Source organism: Manihot esculenta, chromosome 10, assembly GCF_001659605.2.
Source record: "Manihot esculenta cultivar AM560-2 chromosome 10, M.esculenta_v8, whole genome shotgun sequence".
NCBI classification, from domain to species: Eukaryota; Viridiplantae; Streptophyta; class Magnoliopsida; order Malpighiales; family Euphorbiaceae; genus Manihot; species Manihot esculenta.
This window is the reverse complement of record NC_035170.2, coordinates 24,942,497-24,963,345: the sequence shown is the minus strand read 5'-3', so window position 1 is coordinate 24,963,345 and position 20,849 is coordinate 24,942,497. Positions and strand designations below refer to the sequence as shown.

Below are 20,849 nucleotides of genomic sequence, written 5' to 3'. Positions count from 1 at the left end.
GAAATGGTGATGAAGATGAGTGAGCAGAGAATTAGGCGATTATATAGTAAGGGGATGTTGAATTGTCCACACGGTGTCGGTCGCCACAAACTTTGTTTGACTTTATCCAATACGCAGTCTCGATTTGACCTTGACGCTTAATTCAACATTTTTATTTTTATTTTTGGAAATCTTAATTCAACATTTTTATTATCTTTTGTAAAATTCAAATTTTTGTATTTAAAAACACACGTCTTTCTGGGTCCCATAATTTAAATTCTGGAGCTGTAGTTGTTTCCAGTTTTCGGTTAATATGCAGTCTCCTCTTGCATCATTTGTCCACTTGTGAGACAATCAAGATAGGCGTCGATTTAATAATTTCAAAATAAAAATATTAAAATGAGGATATAGAATTGTGTATAATATATATATTTTTTAAAAATTTATTTTAGGGCTCACAGGACTTCAGGTAAGGGTGGGCATTCGGTCGGTTCGGTTTAAAATCGAATCGAAATTGAAATTTTAGTGTTTATAAAAATCAAACCGAACTGATTTTGATCAGAAACTGAATCAAATCGAACCGATCTGATTCGGTTCGATTCGATTCGGTTTGATCGATTTCGAATTTTAATAATTTTTTTTATTTTTTACACTTTATTTTTAGTATTTTAAAATTTAATTAAAATATTTTAATTTTAATATGATTTAATTTCTCTATATTATTGAAAAAACATATTATTATTACTAATCGATTCAGTTTGATTTTTTCAATTTTTTTTTGATCAAAATCGAATCGAATTGAAATCACCGAAATTTTTGAAATTAAAAACCGAACCGAACCAAAATTTTAAATCAATTTAGTTCGATCAATTTTTTCAGTTTGAACCGAATTCTGCTCAGAGTTCACACAAAGTTGGAATGGAAGCTAGGATATGGCCATAGAGATGTTGGAATATAGACAAGCTAGGATATAGCCATATATAGAGCTCACTCACAATGGGAGTGTGCTTACATAGTGCTTGTGTCAACTCCACGGCGAATTCGTACATGGAAAACCTGAGATGAAAACTTGATTAGAAGAAAAAAAGTTTGAAATCTAATCTAAAATTTTGATTCTTTACTTGTCATTCTTCATTTTATAAAAAAAATTTCAATTTTTTTATAATAAAAATTTTTTAAATTAAAAAAATTGAATTTTTTTATCTTAAATAAAAAATTATTTAAAAAAATCAATTAAATTAAACTTTTACGAAATTTTTTATTTCTAAAGACTCAATCCAACACTGCAAATTATCACATCTAATTTGCTATATATAGAATTTTATTATGCATGGAAAATAAGGGTGCATCCACATTACATTTTAAACCATTAGCTTTAAAAAATTTTTTATAAATGGATAAATATGTTTTTAATTGTAAAATTTAATTTTTAATTTATGATAGAGCTGAAACGAAATTGTGTTTGGTTAATCTGTAAAAAAGATAGCGCAAGATAATTTACAATAATCACTCCGACATTTAAGTTAATAAACTAAAGAAAAATATGAGTATAATAAATTGTTTAAAATTTAAGAGTAGTTGTATAATAATGTATTTTTTTATTCATAAATTTTTATACTATAAGAAGGTGGAACTTTAAAAATTTAAATAGTATTGACTAATGGATATAGACCCGTAATTATAGATGTGATGAAAATTTGATAAATTATATTATTTAATAATAACTTTTTGTGAAGTGTGTCGCATTGAAAAAAGGGTGAGTTTTGACACTGAGAATTACGGTATTTAAATTTTTTTTTCATTTATCACATAACTCTCTTCTAAAGTGATAGCTCACAATGAGCGAAAGTTCGGGTTATATCAATTTAATGGATTACAAATAAACTTGGCCAATTTATATAATTTTTTAAATAATTTTTTAAATAATTTTTTAAATAAAAAACAATTACAAACAAATTCACGGTATTCATTCATATTTTTTATTTAAACATTCTCACTTATTTATAAAAAAAAATCAGAAAAAATAAATTTCAAATAAAATCGAAAAATTATTTTCATAAAATAAACAAGCCATTAAATAATTGATCCATTACCCTCACAGTCTGATAATAAGTGTATTAGAATAAATATAAAAAATTTCAAGTTCTATTCTTCTATCCTTAATTTCTATTTAAAATAAAAACGATTAATCCGTTAAAACTGATTTTTTTTTCTATTAATCGATTGGTTTAATGAATTCATATGCTTAATACAAGTTGTCAATGATATTTAAGAAAATTTAAATTCAGTATGTTTTGAGAGAGTTTTTAAAAGCCATACCAATGAACTTAGTTTGATATTTTTAATTTTAGTTAAAGATATTATTTTTATTTTAAAATAATTACTATAACTCTACACATTTCTCCATTTCATGATAAACATATAATTATTTTCATGTAAGAAAATATAATTATATATAAAAACAAATTTTATATTATAGTTTTTAATATACTGTTTATTTATTATTTCTTGAAAATAACAAATTTTATTTTTTCAATACATATTACAAAATTTTATAATTTTATTTAGAGTGAGCATTCGGTCAGTTCGATTCAAAATAAAACTGAACTGAATAAATCAAAATTTTAATATTTATAAAAATTGAATCGAATTGATTTGATTATAAATCAAATCGAACCGAATCGATCTGATTCAGTTCGATTCAATTCGGTTTGATTGGTTTTGATTTTTAATAAATTTTTATTTTTTACCTTTATTTTAGTATTTAAAATTTAATTAAAATATTTTAATCTTAATATGATTTAATTTCTCTATATTATTAAAAAAATATATTATTATCACTAATCGGTCCGATTTGATTTTTTTAATTTTTTTCTGATCAAAATCGAATCGAATTAAAATAACCGAAATTTCTAAAATTAAATATTAAAACGAATTAAAATGAATAAAAAAATTAAAGTAAAATTTTAAATTAATTCAATTCAATCAATTTTGTTAATTTAAACCAAATAACTGCTTATCCCTGATTTTGCTAAAACAACTGCATTACCTGTTAGTCCCAGTGTTTAATATGGACCCATTGATTCTATTTGAAATGCTTTCAGTTGAATTTTTCTTAAAAAAATTAAAAATTAATAAATTTTTATATTAAAAAAATCAGATTAATTTGATTATTGTTAAAACACTACACACTATTTTTAAAAGTCGTTGTCAAACAAATTTTAATCATAAGAGTCATGCATTAAATCTTCAAGAGATTTTTTTTAATTAAAAAGATTAAATATTTCCTTAAAAAAATTATTACTATTTTTATTTATATATTTTAAAAATGAATGATAAATCCAACGATATGATTATATATATATACATATGGAAAAAAATTCACTTTGAAGCAAATTAAAGCAATTTCTTAAGACATAGACGCTGTCCTCACACGACACGCCTTGAAGAAATTCTGAAGCTTTTTTTTTCTCTGAAGAAATTCTGAAGCTAATTAAAGCAAATGGGCAAAACAGCTCATCTTTGATTTTTACCCCCCAAATTTCTTGCTCTTTCTGTATATTTTCTCCGCATATAAATGACAATTTTCTCTTTACCCCACCCACACAGATGCAAAACACTTGCCTTTTCTCTTCTGCTTCTCTCATATTCCTCTCTCTTATCTCTCCTCCTCCTCACCAAGCTCTGGTTTTTGTCGGTGCTTGCTTTTCGGTTTCTGGGTTTTGAGAAATCAGACCTGGTGTAAGCCTGTAATGCAATGGTTTGATCTGGGTTGCTGAGAAAGTGAGGGGGAGAGAGTGTAGATACACGATTGCAAACAATGGAAATTGAGAGAATGAAGGAGCTGATGCTCCTTTGGTGTAGAATCAGAACTACTCGTGTGGCTCTCGTGGGTGGAAACCACACCGCGTCCAGGTTTTGCACTCGCTAAATCATATTTTTCTTCCGTAGTGTTGGATTCATTTGTGTTTCTTCAAATCTCTTGATTCATCATCGTCTTTTGGCATCTGGGTACTTGCCAAATCGGCCAACAAGTTCCTTTTCACTCAATTACGGGTTGAAATACGCAGATTTGAAAAGCTTTGTATTGAGAAGTTCAGGTGGAAAGGCAAAAAGTCAGGGAATTTGCTAGCGGGTATCGAGCCAAGGAGCAGAACAAGATGAAGCATTCGCTGGATGGTGGCATTGGTTTAAATTCTGATACCCTCTTGGTAATTAAGCTTCCTGATTCGCAGATTCTGCGTATTGTGTCTCGCTCGGTTTTTTTAGCTGTTTTTCTTCTTACGTTACCTTGCATTGGTTCCATTTTAAAGGAACTTTCTTCAACTTCTAATTATAATCTGCACACGCAAGGTTTTGATTCTGATTTGATTGCTGTTGAATATTTGGAGTCGCTATTGCTAGATTTGGCCAATGAGGGCCTTATCAAGAAGGGCGATAAAGCTTTCTTTGTAAGCGCCGGCATCGGTGCTGTAATTGATAATTTAAGATTCTTGAATGCCAATGAAATTGAATTGGTGTTGGCATCTGATCTGGGGCAACAAGTATTGTTCCATGATGCATCATTTGATTTTGTATTTGGATTTGGGATTGAAGATTTTGAATTCCTGGACCAAATTGTGAAAGTTGGTGGTGTTCTGGTTACTCAATTGACTGACCTTCCAAATGCTTTCCAAAAGAAATCAAACTATAGACTTGTTTATCTTCGGCGTTATAGTTCAACCATTGTGGCAATGAAAAAGACTAGTTTAGCAAATGAACTGGTGGATTCTTCATATTCGAGGAGGCAGCTCTGTGAGTTGTCATTGGAGGCGAAGAAAGCATCATTGGATGGCTTGGAAGATGTTCTGCTTGAGCCCCCAATGCATAGGAAATTCTTGAAGAAATTCAACTATTTTCCTGATTTGTTAGGGGATTCTTTAGAAGATTATCCGCGTCGAGTTTTTGTTGATGTGAGCTTGCAAGAGGAGAAGGACAGGGTAATGGCATGGTTTCATGAGAACTATCCAACTAGGAATCAAAACTTCGAGATATACAACATTGAAATGGTGCTTGAAGGAGTGTCAAAAACAGTGGCACCAAGCATTGATGTTTCAGATTGGTTAATGAAGAATGTGAAGCAAGATGAGTTTGTTGTAATGAAGGCAGAAGCAGAAGTGGTGGAGGAGATGATAAGGAGGAAGACTATTGATTTGGTGGACGAACTATTTCTAGAGTGTGAGAATCAGTGGCACAATGGGGAAGAGAAGAGAAGCAAGAGAGCTTATTGGGAGTGTTTGGCTTTGTATGGCAGGCTGAGAGATAAAGGAATTGCTGTGCATCAATGGTGGAGTTGAGAAGAACAGAGAAACCTACAAAAGAAGAGAGAAAGAACTTCCCTTGTTTATGTTGGATGGCTTGTTTTTATGTGTGAATGATTTTGTGTTTGAATTTCAGTAGCAAAATCTTTTTGTTGGTTTGTATCACTGAATGAAGAATGTCAGTGGTGGCTTTGTTGGTTTTGTGTTTGTATGAACTTTGTAATATCCCAATTTCATGGAGAGGAAAAGGATCATTTAAAGGTTCCTCTCCCCTGAAACTTGTTGATTTCACTTCCACCTGATGAGAATAGAATAAAACATTTCTTTTGCTTTTTCTTTAGGTCTTTATCCATCGTCTTTAGTTTGAAAATAAGAAAAAAAATTCAATGTAAGTTATTTTTTTTTATCGATTCTCTAATTTTAAATGAAAAAAAAAAATTTTAATTTAAAATTTTCATTTAAAAAAAATTAAATTCATACATAATTTGGTAACGGTTCCTTTGAATTTTTTTTTTTCTTACAAAACCCAAACAGAAACCTTCAATTTATATATAATTAACATCTCATTCAACTGATTTTACAGACATGACAAATAATTTTGATAACTTTATTATGCCTTTGTGATACAATTCTTGCAGAGGCACATTAACCTCTCAAGCCATGGGATACAGCCGAGACATTAAGGCTTTACACAAGCATACCATAAGAACATCCTATAATGTCGGAATACTAGATATTATATGCTCGTGCTTACGGGCTAAGGACGCAATTCAAGTATTTTCAGTTGGGTTCTAGAGATCACGGGATTCATGTCAGAAAATTTTACTTTGTGGGATATTCTTGGATGCGATGTAGGGTTAGCAGCCAATGGAGATTTCTGCAGGTGGGGTGGCTGGTTCCGGTGATTCTGTAGGCACCAAGAAAGTGTCCGAGGTGGGAGTGTTGGGGTTGGTGGCAACAATGGTGGTTGGGAGAGGAACAAGAAAGTTGGAGCTGGTTGCTGAGACGACGGAGCTGCTTCCGGTGGTTCTGTAGGCACCAAGAAAGTGTCCGGGGTGGAAATATTGAGGTTGGTGGCAATAGTAGTGGTTGGAAGGGGAATAAAAAAGTTGGTGGAGCTGGTTTCTGAGATGACGGAATTGGTTCTCGTGGTTCTGTAGGCACCAAGAAAGGGTCTAGGGGTGAGAATGTTGAGGTTGGAGGCAATAGTGGTGGTTGCGAGGGAAACAAGAAAGTTGGTGGAGCTGGTTTCTAAGATGACGGAGCTGGTTCCGGTGGTTTTTTAGGCACTAAGAAAGTGTCTGGGGGTGAGAATGTTGAGGTTGGTGGCAATAGTGGTGGTTGGGAGGGAACTAAGAAAGTTGGTGGTGTTGGAGCTATTTCTAGTGGTATTATAGGTGTAAACGCAAATCCAAGAGGAGAAGGGGGTGATACTATTGAGGTCAGTGGCAATGCTGGTGGTTTCGAGGGAACCAACGAAGTTGGTGATGCTGGAGTTGAAGTTGGTGGTATTACGGGTGTAAATGCAAATTGAGGAGAAGGAGAAGGTGGTATGATTGAGGTCGGTAGCAACGCTTGTGGTTTTGAGGGGACTAAGGAAGTTGGCGGTGGTGATTCTGATGGAGGTAGTGATGGTGGTAATTCTGATGGAGCTAGTGTTGGTGGTATTATAGGTGTAAAAGCAAATCCAGGAGGAGGAGGAGGTGGTTGTGATACATCTTGAGGTGGTGGCGATGTGGGTGATATGGAAACTAGGATTGGTGACAGGAGGCAATTTAGGCCTAGGCAAGGGAGGCAGACCCCGCAACTTGGACAATGGTTATGATTTCTTGGCCTTGTCTGGACGAAAACGAGCAGCAGCCACATTATTGTTAGTGCTTAAAAATGGAGGAATAAAGAGAATAGCTATTATCATTGCATAATGAAAGCAAGCCATTTTCTAGAGGTGGATGAGCCAAAATGGATTTTTGAACAATTTTCAGTAGATTAGGCTTAAGCAGGGGAAGCGAGACTAGAAGTGGAAACTGAAGTCAGTCATGGTTTAGGAATTGGATATTTATGCACAAGGAATATTGAGGTTTTGGGACTCCGCAATTTATGGTGTTTGCTTCGAATTGATGGACTTGTTTGATTTCAATTTTTCAATGTATATTAAAATATAATATATTATAAAGATAATAGATATATTACCGTCTAAAAATAAAAGTGTCTAAAAATTATTAAGATTTAACTCGAACCGCCTCTTCCTAGGTGCACTGTATGGCCTCTCAACCTAACACCTCTTTATATCCTACTCAACCCTCTCCAGTCCAACCTAACCACGGGCTTTTTATAAATTTAGGGGTGGAAGATTTTTTATTTGTGGATTTAGGATTAGGATAAAAATATTTACGGATTTGGGGTTGGGGTGACAGATGGTAGCCGAAAAGTTTATTTGGCGCCTGTTTGACAGGCGCCAAAGCCTGGCGCCAGACCATTATTTTATTATTTTATTTTTTTTAAATGGTTTGGCGCCACTCAATGGCGCCAGACCATTATTTTTTTAAATTTTTTTAAAAAAGAAATGGCCTGGCGCCACTCAAAGTGGCGCCAGGCCTTAATTTTTTTTTAATTTTTTTAATTATTAAAATATTATAATTATATTAATTAATATATTATTTTTATATTATATTTTTATTATAATAATATTTTATAATATATTTTATTAATTTTAATATATTTTTATAATAATATTATAATTAAATAATATTAATTATAAATTTATTTATTTGATATTAAATATGTATAAAAATATTAAATTAAATAATTAATAAAAAAATAAATTAATAAATTAATATAAATATTTAAAATTATAAAAATTAAATTTATTTTTATTAAGCGGATATTGTACCGCCGTACATAATCACAAAATAATATTAATTTTATAATAATGTATATAATCATATAATAATATTAATTTTATAATTATAAAATAAAAATATTAAATTATTTATAATTTATCAAAAATAAATAAATAAATAAATAAATTTAATCACATAATAAATTAATTATCTATATAATTTTATTTTATTTAAATATTAATATATAAAATATATATTAATATTTAATATATTTTATTATTAATATTTAAACTAAAAATATTAGTTACTCTAAATAAAAATATTAAATTATTTATAATTTATCAAAAATAAATAAATAAATAAATTAATTTAATCACATAATAAATTAATTATCTGTATAATTTTATTTTATTTAAATATTAATATATATTTTATATATTAATATTTAATATATTTTATTATTAATATTTAAATTAAAAATATTAGTGATTCTATATAATTTCAGTATCATAAAATTAATATTATTTTATGATTATGTACGGCGGCACAATACCAGCTTAATAAAAATAAATTTAATTTTTATAATTTTAAATATTTATATTAATTATTTAATTTAATATTTTTATACATATTTAATATCAAATAAATAAATTTATAATTAATATTATTTAATTATAATATTATTATAAAAATATATTCAAATTAATAAAATATATTATAAAATATTATTATAATAAAAATATAATATAAAAATAATATATTAATTAATATAATTATAATATTTTAATAATTAAAAAAATTAAAAAAAAAAATTAAGGCCTCGTTGAGTGGCGCAGGCCATTTTTTAAAAAAAAATTAAAAAAATAATGGTCTGACACCATTATAAGTGGCACCGGATCATTTAAAAAAAATAAAAAAATAAAATAATGGTCTGGGGCTACTTAAAGTTGCGCCAGGCTTTGGCGGCGCCTGTCAAACAGGCGCTAAATAAGCTTTTCGGCTGCCACCTGTCACCCCAACCTCAAATCCGCAAATATTTTTATCCTAACCCTAAATTTATAAATAAAAAATCTTCCACTCTTAAATTTACAAAAAGCCCCCTAACCACCGTGATGCTCCATCCTCTAGCCGATGTTCCCTTCGACCCAGAAGTTTACCTACCGTTTACTTGGAAAACTTTCCCGCAACGTGTCATGCAGTTTTCCTTAGGAAAATTATTTCCAAGTTTGTAAGGGTGGTTGATCTCTTTTTCCAAGAAAATTAACCAAATTAGGCAAACGTTTTGCCTTTGTTCGTGTTGACTCAATAGCCATCATGCACAATTTTATTAGAACTCTCAATTTCTTGTGGATTGGATTGTATAAGCTCAGAGCTGCTACATCACATTTCTCTAAGGATGTGATTCTGCAAGATAAAAGATGGTCTCAGTCTGTTGATAGAAATGCCAAGAATTCTTATCAGGAAGAGCCTTTTCGTTCACCCCCTATTGTGAGAAATAACATAGAAAATAAGATGTTGATATCTGCCCCGGGCTGGTCAGTGTATTTCATACAAATCTCTTGGCTCTTATGAGGTACCAGAAGATATTAAATCTGTGAATGAAGAATGGCTCTCTGGACTGCTATTGCAACTGCCATCAATGTGAACTCTTTGTACTGTATACATGTACGTTTTTCTAAGGAGGGTGTTTTTACTATAAAAATCATTCCTTTAGGGGGTGATAAAAGCTCGGAGATTATGGATGGCTTTGTTTGTAATGATGCGGAATGGTTGAGCAGTTGGTTGATCAATATTCACCTTTACAATTCTTCTTTTGCACAGAGTAAGCATCTGGCTTGGCTTAGATTGTATGTTGTTCCCTTACAAGCTTGGTCATCGCATTTCTTTAAATGGTTTAGTGAAAAGATTGAACTTTTGGTTGCTATTGATAGTTCTACAATCTCAAAGCAAAACATGGATGTTGCTAGAATCTTGGTCATTATTGATAATCTTGAGTATTTCAATAATAAAATTTTTGCAGTTGAAATGGGTGAATATCATTTTCACATCTCTGTAGGTGAAGAAGTTGGTGATGTTTTGTCTTTTATAAAAAATTATAGGTCTTCTAGTGGCCCTATACCAACCTCTTATCCATCAAAAGAGAAAACACACTCGGTTTGTGATCAGTCTTCAAGTAGCGATGGTAACTCGGATGATATTTCTCAGGTGAATGTTTTGAATGAACCTGGGAATGCTGTGGATTCTGTTGCTGCATATGAGAGCTTCCAAAATGACCTTTCAGATGTTGATACTCATCATGAGCTGGCAAACACGAGTGTTGGTTTGCATGAAAAGGTCTTGGGATGTGCTTCTCCTCTTAATTCTTCTTTTGATGCGGCAAAATAGTCGGAAAGGAGTAATGACCTGTCCTCCTCTCATTTTGTGTCTTCATCTATTCGTGAAGAATCAGATGGTTCTAAGGATAGTGATGGGTCAAGCCCAAGTTTAGATAGCAATGTGCCCTTAACCTCATATAAGGCCACTAGAATTCTAAAGAAAAGATCCAAGTTCAGGCCAATAATTGACCTTAGTGCTCTGTTTCCATAATTAGGATCAGGAGGGAGGAAAAAAGCTTTAAAGGCTTTAAAGGCTCGTGGTGCTTCTGTTGGATCCTTTGTGGCCTCTGATAGTAATATAATCAAAAGCAATAAAGCCCATTTTACAAAATCCTCAAAGCGTTCATGTGTTGTCTCCCCCACATTTGAAGCTTTGCATACGATCAATTTCGGGAAGTCTGTAATGAATCTCTTATTGTAGCTGATCTTGCCGATAAAATCTCAAAGGACATTCACTTGTGTGAAGGTGCAATATGAAGTTAAGGCATCAGATTTCGTCTTTTTTTAGGCATCTTGGTGGTCCTTGAAGGATTCTGTCTTCTTTTGATTGATGCGTCTTCTTGCTTGGATCCACTTATTTTTGGGAGAGTTATTTTCTCAGCTCTTTTTCTGTTCCTATGCCCTCTTTCTGTCATGGAATATTATAGGTTTGGGAGGTAATGGTAATAACCGCTTTTGAGTGTCTTGATTACTAAGTGCAATGTTGTCATGATTTTCATTCTTGAGGCGAAAGGCAGCGTGTCTTTAGTTTCTTTTTCTCTGTTTAGATCTGCTTGGGGAATGTCAGATTCTAATTAGGTGGATATTGATGCTAATGGTTCATCTAGGGAATTCTGTGTGTTTGGTTTAATTTTTTGAACTGGGTTCAGCAGTGGTTGCAATTCTCTTTATTGGAGTTTTTAATCAAAGTTATGAATAACACTAGGAGTCTTGACGATAAACCACTGATTAGACTCCATCGGGTATTTTAATTATATCTTTTAGTTAAGATGACATAAAAGAAAATATAGACTAAAAACTGAAAAATCTTATTGAAATTATTCAAAAATTGAAAGGTGGATTTCAAATAATTAAGAAAGACTATTTATAATAAAAAAAAGATCATAATATACAAAATTATGAAAATATCCAATAAATAATTAAAATGTAAAATTGATTCTCTGAATGGTGAAATTTTTGCATCGAACATTGTGACAAGACTACGATTCTTGTCACTTTTTTAAAAGTCTGTCTCGAAATTTACTTTTAGAAAAGTGATCATGAATTTATATAGGCGGCAGCAAAAATTAAACGTTGACCATCATATTTTATAGCATTTATGCTTGGAGAGAGGGCAATTGACCAAATGATCCTAATAATGTGCTCTTTCTACAATCACATAATTTCTTTTTGCTTTAGATTAGCAACTCTAGCCTCTTTAGCATCCACTACATAATGCAGTCGACCTATAATAGAAAGGCTCTTTTGAAGTTGCAGTAAATCCTTCAACACTCTTTATCTTTGAGGCCACAAGTTGTAGCTGTTAAAATTGAAAAGGAAGTTCTGATATCACTGTTGAAAATAAAAATAAGCTCTGATACCATTGTTGAAAAATAAAAGAAAACTCTTATACCATATTCAATTTAAAATGAAAAAAAGATATCTAAAACTGAAATTAGATATTCAAAAACAGAAAATGGATATCTAAAACCAAACAGAAATAATCTAGAAAAACATAGTATCACGATTCTATATAAAATTATCAAATGTCTAGTAATAAAAGCAAAGATCAAATACTGGAACTTCAAGTTCAACTTCATCTTTCCAGAATACTTTTACAGAAAATCACTTCTCTCTCTTTTCTTTTCTCTTCTTACTTTTACAGCATAATATCTTCCTTTTTATAAGCAAAAGAGAAGCATTTACAAACTCAATAAACTCATACTTAGGTATATTACACTTTTTTTGTTTTACACACAAAAATGTTTTTTGCTTCATTCAACAAAGAAAACTTATTGTAGCAAATATATCAACACCAACACTCCTTGAGATTTTTGCAGTAAATTTTGGAGCTTCTCCTTAAATGCAACTAAATATTCACCACTCTTAAAAAATTAGTAAAGAGAGTAGATATCTAAATACTGAAATTAGATATTTAGAATTAAAACTAGATATCTAAAACCAGTATAAAACTGAGAAAAAACAAAACAATCTCAGCTGATTTTCGCTACTTCTTCTCAAACAGCAAATCATAAAAGGAAATTACTAAGAGCCTTTCAACAATAAGATTGTAAATTCAGCGGTTTATGGATATGCATCGGGTCCCTTCAACAAAAATTTCTATAGTTACAGTTTATGGACATGTCAGTCCATTCAACAAATTGTTTACAGTTTAAAGGCATGTCGGTCTCAATAAAGATTTTACAGTTTAGAGACATGTCGGTCTGAAATATAGTTTAATTAAAGACATGAAAGTCTGAAACAAATTTAGATCTGTGAGTCTCTCACAAATTTAGATCAGTTTAGAGACATGAAGGTCTCTTACAAATTTAGATCAGTTTATAGACATGCGGGTCTCTTCAACAAAGTATTTTACGTTTATAGACTGGTCAGTTTTCATACAAATCTAGAAAACCTTCCAAACAAAGAGATAGAAAATCAAGCTCTCATAGCTTGTTCAAATATGAAAATGGAGGAAAAACAACTATCTTGATAAAAAATAAACTTCATCCCAACAAAATACAGCTGTAAAAACTTTGAAAAAAAACCCCTTAAAAATCATTTAAGCTCTAATACCACTGTTGAAATTAAAAGGAAGATTTGATACCACGGTTGAAAATAAAAATAAGCTCTAATACTATTGTTGAAAAACAAAAGGAAGTTTTGATAACATGTTCGATTTATAATGAAAAATAGATGTGTAAAAAAAATAGATATGTACAATTGAAATTAGATATTCAAAAACGAAAATGAATATTTAAAATCAGACAAAAATAACCCAGAAAAAGAAAAACAGAATATCACGATTTTATATAAAAATATAAAATGTTCAGCAACAAAAATAAAAATCAAATGTTGAAATTTCAACTTTAACAAATATATAATAAAATATTGAAAATACCATAACAAAAAAGAGGACATGAAGAAGAGAAAATAAATATGAAATTTCAATAAAGAAAAATAGAGTAATATAAAGAAATTTTTTCTTTTTTTTTTTTTCTTCTTTTCATAATACTTTTATAGAAAATCACTTCTCTCTTTTTCTTTTCTCTCCTTACTTTTACAGCACAATTTCTTCCTTTTATAGGTAAAGAAAAACCTTTACAAAATCAACAAACTCATACTTAAGTATGATTACATATCTTGTCTTATACAAAAATTTCATTTACTTAATAAAGAAAATTTGTTGCAGCAAATATCACTCAGCTGCCAACAGCAGCAAGTCCTTGTTAACTTCAGCTCTCAATAGTAGCTTCCTTATTCTTTTCCCTGCAATAAACATGACACTCGTTCACCACATGAATACAAAGTATTCTTTTAGCTTTTTCTAAAAACTATGTTTCTGGCGTCCAAACTCATGCCAAACAGGCTCTAAGTTGAAGGGCTGATGCATGAATAACTCCATGTGTCTCTTATCCAGATTCATCCCTCCACCAATATACTTCATCTACTAATTTCATTATTGAATGTACGGATGCTATGCCTCCAATTGTTTTTGCCATACTCTTTATGATGTATACTCAGTTGCAGACGCATTATCAGAGTAAGGGCTAACTCGCTGAGATGACTTTGTCACTGTATTAAGATTTTCTTTGGTCAGCTCCTCATTGGTCTGTCTTAGATATGGGGATTTATGTAATTTCGACTCCTCATTTTTCTCTCTCTAGAATTAAATTATATATTCAATAGAGTTTGATAAAATGCGATTTATAATTAAAGGTAAAAAAAAAAAAAAGCATTGTACCTGGCCTAAAAAATTACAAACCAAGATAAAATGGCCACATGATACATCACATTCATGGACATTTATTAATTGAATAGACAATTATACATCACATTCATGGACATTTATTAATTGAAGACACTTATTTTGATCACTAGTATTGGTAACACACTTGTCCAATCTCATGGCCTTGTGGGAAAATGAATTAAGGAGCAGCTGGTGGAAAGGGAAAAAAAGAATAGGGAAGTCTAGAAGGAAGCAGCCCAGGAGGCAACTTCACAACTGGTGGCACAGGAAAATCATTTGGAGTTTTAGGCAATGGAGGAAGATCCAATGGAGGGAAGTTGGCAAACAGTTGCTGCAGCCGACGACCTGCTGTCGCAACACCAATGCATGAAAACGACAATGTTAACAATATAACGAAGATCACGAAATGGGAAGAAGCCATTAAAGAAAAGTGTAGAAGAAGATCAGAAGAGGAAAGTAATGGAGTGGTGCTTCTCTCTTAGTAGGTTTTTATAGGCATGAATATTTTTGACATATGTTTGGATGAGTGTAAATGCAAAGGTAGTTCAGCCTCTAGGTTTGTTGATGACTATTTTCAATAATAAATTTAGCTAGCACGTAGTTATAGGTAGGTAGGGGTGAGCATTCGGTCGGTTCGGTTTTAAACCGAACCGAACCGAATAAATGGAAAACTGAAATTTTAGTGTTTATGAAAATCGAATCGAGCTGATTTTGGTCAGAAACCGAATCAAACCGAACCGATCTGATTCAGTTCGATTCGGTTCGATTTGATCGGTTTTAATTTTTAATTATTTTTTTATTTTTTACACTTTATTTATTTTTAGTATTTTAAAATTTAATTAAAATATTTTAATTTTAATATAATTTAATTTCTCTATATTATTGAAAAAACATATTATTATCACTAATCGGTTCGGTTCGGTTTTTTTAATTTTTTTTTTGATCAAAATCGAACCGAATCGAAATAACCAAAATTTCTGAAATTAAAAACTGAACCAAACTGAAATATATAAAAAATCGAATCAAATTTTCAATTCGATTCGGTTCGATCGGTTTTTTCGATTTCAACCTCACCCCTACGTAGTTGTATGAGAGAATATGACACTTGTCAATAAACTTACTATAATTTAGAGTTTATGAAACATTATATTAGTAACAAGTGTTAAATTAATCATTGACCTAATATTGCTAAAATAACAGTTTTGATAATAATTTAATTAAAATTATAATAAAAATAAAATTTTTATTATATAATAATATATTTTAATAAATAATTTATTTTATTTATTACAAAATTATAAATTTAATATTTATGAAAAATTATAATAAATTGATTGATACAATACTTACTACTATATTATCATAGAAAAATAATTAAAATCATATATATGAAGCACTGAAGCCTGAAGAAGAGAGATTCATGACTCACAAACAGGACTACATATGCATATGAACTATCAAAGTAACAATTGAAATTTGGTTAATAAATGATTGCCAATAATTGAGAGTGGTTGGGAAAGTTCAATGAAAAAGAAACATTTTTAGTGAAAAATGTTGTTGTAGAAACTTATATGCAACTAATCAATTGTCTGATACAGTTACATGTCACAGTTTTAGTACAATGATATATAAGATTATAATTACAACCGCTCTTTTAGATCCCTTTATTTAATAAATTGATTAATTAATTAACTTTATTTTTCTCAATATTTTATGGAGTTTAAAGAAAAACACGATATATATAAATAATGAGATCCGTTAAAATCATGACACGTATTTTTAATATTTTAGAGAGTCTAAAGAAAAACATGATAGTATATAAATAATGAAATCAGTTAAAATCATGACACATGTTTTTATATCTAGATGAGGGGTTAAAGGACTCCTCCGCGCAAGTCCGACTGAGAAGGCTTAAGCATAATCTATATAATTTTAGGTCCGACCGAGAAGGCTTAAGCACTATCTATATAATTTTAGATCGAACCTCAACACTCCTGATTTTAGTTAGGTCTCTCTTATCTTGTACTATTATGGAGTTTTAAAAGCACATGCGATGAACAATATTGACATAATATACCTGAAAGTCAAAGTATGAGTTAACCGTTTCAATATTTATTAGTCAATTACTCACCATTAATGAGCCACATGACAAACTTGTTGAAAAAGATTTCAGTTCTATTTAATGGGACGCATTACAGAGAAACTCAGTACAGACAGAAGTATATATACCTCTGTCCAATCAGAACCTGGATCATCTTCTTAATTTCACTTAAACCACTATTTTGTATTCTAAAAAAACCTTAATTTTTCTAAACATAACACCATGCTATATATACAATCATTTATTATTAGTATTTACTTCTCTTTGAACCAATTTAAATTTATTGATTTTTTCACTGAATCAAATCATTATCCATATGTTCAAATCGTGTTACCCTCCAAATCTTAAATTCATCAAAACTTATAGAAATTTTTTTTTTTATGTATTCAAATATATACATTTGATCAATCTAAAATGCCAATTGCAATATATACCAAAATCTCAGTAAATTCTATTTATAAGTATATTGGTAGCTTTGAATCAGTTGGGTATATAAATGCAGTTCTCTATTATATATATAGCCTACCAGCTAAGTAATAGGTCTCTTTCTACTATTAAAAGCCTAATTAATGCTTAATCAATTTCGATGGTGATAACTTGAGAGATAAAAGCGATGGAAAATACTTGTTGGTTCATTATAGACCAATACATTTTGACCCTAGATGTAGGGGTGATCAGTATTCGGTTCAAATCGAAAAAATCAATCGAATCGAATCGATTTAAAATTTTGGTTCGGTTTTTTATATATTTCGATTCGATTCGGTTTTTAATTTCAAAAATTTTGATTATTTCGATTCGGTTCGGTTTTGATCACAAAAAAATCGAAAAAACCGAACCGAACCGATTAGTGATAATAATATGTTTTTTCAATAATCATATAGAGAAATTAAATCATATTAAGATTAAAATATTTTAATTAAATTTTAAAATATTAAAAATAAAGTGTAAAAAATAAAAAAATTATTAAAAATCGAAACCGATCAAACCGAACCGAATCGAACCGAATCAGACCGGTTCAGTTCAATTCGGTTTCTGACCAAAATCGATTCGGTTCGATTTTCATAAACACTAAAATTTTGGTTTTCAGTTTATTCGGTTCGATTTTAAACCGAACCGACCGAATGCTCACCCCTACGTAGATGAAAGCTCATGCACTTGGCATATTCTCCATGATCTTCAGGTTTCAGATTTTACAGAAAACATGAGCTATACCTAGGGATGGCAACGGGTAGGGTACCTGCGAAACTGAGAGTACCCAAATCCGAACCCGATGATATGTAAAATCCCCGAATCCGTCCCAAACCCGTTTAGTATTTTAATTTTAATACCCGTACCCGTCCCAAATCCGTTTAACAATACCCGCACACTACCCGAACCCGACCGAACTCGATTTTTTTACTTCAATTCAAGCAAATAGAATCACAAAATTCACTCAAAACTGTTCCCACATAAGCATAAGAAATTAAGAACACCCAAGGTCATATGCATAGAAGAACAAAAAGATTTTTCCAGAAGTCAAGGAAAACCAGATCATAGAAGCCACTAAGGTTCATTTGGGTAATGCTAATTGATATGCTAGGAAATTACTACTCCAGGTTCAGATATTAAGATTTAAGACCAAGCAGTAACACTCTGAAGGAAAAATCAACAAGAAGCAATGAATGAACTACTCATAGAAGTTGCATGAATGAACTACTCATAGAAGTTGCACAGATCAATACCTAAGCCTGTGATGTCAAACAATTAGCCTCCCAGTCAATTTTCGTTACACTAGGCTAAAGAAAAGGAAAAGAGAGAGAGGAGGCGAGAGGACAAACAGCAAAAAACAAACAGAAACATAACAAAATAGCTTCTCAAAGCATAGATGCCAGACTCAAATAATGGCACGCATCCAGCAATATCCAGATGCCAGACTCAGGTAAAACAAAAAAACACCATATACGGGTTTTTTAAAAGCTAACTCTCTAGTCTCTATCCAAATGAAAAAAGCAATTTGAACCAACCCAGAGATAGAGCAAAATCTCATACAAGGAAACTACAAGAACAAGATTAAAAATGCTAATATTGTGCCAATTCAATAATACACAAAGCGCACAAGTGATAAATAAAAAAAAATAAAAAGAAAAAAAAACCTCACGAGCAGCTTGCAGACTCTGTATTTTTAGTTTGTGGGATTACTGTTCCTATAGCCGAATGCTTACCCGGTCTTGTTAGAATATCCGTTGTTTGCCTTGGAGCTCTTCAATCAGACGCAGCTCTTGCTTATTGAGAATTACCGCTGCAAGTAACCGGTGTGGGAGTATGAGAATGCGCTCTTATCAATACAGGGACGCGAGAGGAATTCCTTGAAGGTAGTACTCAAGGGATGGGGAAAAGGGAGATATCGCTAACTAACTGGGGAGGGAGAAGATTTATGGTGGTTGGGGAGAAAAAGGAGACGTCGCCGGTGTCGGGGCTGCCGGCAGTGAAGTGGGGGAGAGAGTCGATTGGGAATTATGGGAAGGGAAGCGGCGGGGGAGAGAGGCGCCGACAGAGAGAGGGAAGCGTATCAAGTGAAATGAAAAAAGGAAATTTAGGGATTAGGGTTTTGTTTAGCTAACCGGGTTCGGGTAACGGGTATCCGATCACCTTATTCCGAACCCTACCCGAATCCGAGACGGGTAAACTTTTTTAAATCCGAATCCGTCCAAATCCGTTTTATAAAAATCCAAATCCGTCCTAATAGGATTTGGGCGGATCGGGTACCCGTGAAAACCTGCCCGCTTGCCATCCCTAGCCATACCCATCTTCTTATCCTTCTTTGCTAGAAAATTGATGGGTCCAGTCCAAGGCAATGGTGAAATGATTGACGGGTTGATGAACTTTGTTGATGGAGTTCTTTTATCTAAAATGCCCTAAGATTTTTTAGTTTGGCTTCTTTTTACATATAAAGCCTTTGTTTTTCTCTTAATCAGCTGATGTGGGTCCACTTCCACTTCTCTTTCTTTTTCATATTGTCCAAACGCTCTCTCCTCATATTCCAACTGGCCTAACAGTTATGACTTGTTTCATTTGTCATCATGAACTTGTGCTCTTTCGAGTACCAGAGGTCTAGGTCCTAGAGTTTCAACTCAATTAGTCTTCAATATTGCGGTACGGTCAGACTCTAACTCAATTATCACATGTTGGGATTTGCAGTATTCGATTTAAATTAAAAAAATTCACCGAATTGAATTAATTTAAAATTTTGATTCAATTTTTTATACATTTCGATTCGATTCGATTTTTAATTTCAGAAATTTTAGTTATTTCGGTTCAGTTTGATTTTTAATTTCAGAAATTTTAGTTATTTCGATTCGGTTAGATTTTAATCAGAAAAAAATCGAAAAAATCAAATCGAACCGATTAGTGATAATAATATATTTTTTAATAATATAGAGAAATTAAATCATATTAAAATTAAAATATTTTAATTAAATTTTAAAATATTAAAAATAAAGTGTAAAAAATAAAAAATTTTTTATTAAAAATCGAAACCGATCAAATCGAACCGAACCGAACCGAATCAGACCGGTTCGGTTCGATTCGGTTTCTGACCAAAATCGGTTCGGTTCGGTTTTCATAAACACTAAAATTTCGGTTTTTGATTTATTCGGTTTATTCGGTTCGGTTCGGTTTTGAACCGAACCGACCGAATGCTCTAGTCACGGCCTTAGTGTTAATCAGTTCACACAATCACTTTGAAATTGGAGAGTTGGCCCGTTTAATCACACAATCGTCTTGAAATCGGAGAGTTGGCCCGTTTAAACTCACTTGAACCGCTACACATGTTCAACTGCAGAATTGAATCCAACAACTCTGAAAGCTCATTTTTCCATAGAATGTGGTGATTTTTAGTCCGACCACTTTTAGACCGTGACAACCGACAAAAAATAATCTAGATAAAAAAATAATAGAAAATAATAATAAAAAAAAGCTCAACTTCTCATCAATGAGCTTTCTTCATCTTCATGGATATTTGAATATTCATGGCCTGCAAAGTCTATGGACTCTAATACCATATTAGAAAATTGATGGGCTTGGTTTAAATTTCTAGTGGAAATGTTACTTTTTTTTTTACAACGAGCAAGAACTAGATTTCAATTAAGGATTCTTCCGTTTAGTTTTTTTATAAAAATATTTCATTTTCATTTATTATAATCTCATTAGCTTTCAAAGACGAAGACAAAATCTCAATAGCTTAGGACAATCTTTCTTTTTTTTAACATGGTCATTATCATATTAAGATGTGTGTCCATGTTTATCTACGTAAATGAAGCATGCGAA

General features: G+C 31.4%; 1 protein-coding gene across 1 annotated transcript; it reads left to right on the top strand.

Annotated features, from left to right (window-relative positions):
- Positions 1–4,139: 4,139 nt before the first annotated feature.
- LOC110624271 lies at positions 4,140–5,315 on the top strand. The gene has a single exon (XM_021769379.1). It carries the CDS (start codon positions 4,140–4,142, stop codon positions 5,313–5,315), a length of 1,176 nt encoding a protein of 391 aa, XP_021625071.1.
- The last annotated feature ends 15,534 nt before the right edge of the window (positions 5,316–20,849 follow it).

Coding starts and splice junctions, on each gene's coding strand:
- LOC110624271 (XM_021769379.1), top strand. CDS start 4,140: ATGAAGCATTCGCTGGATGGTGGCATTGGTTTAAATTCTGATACCCTC.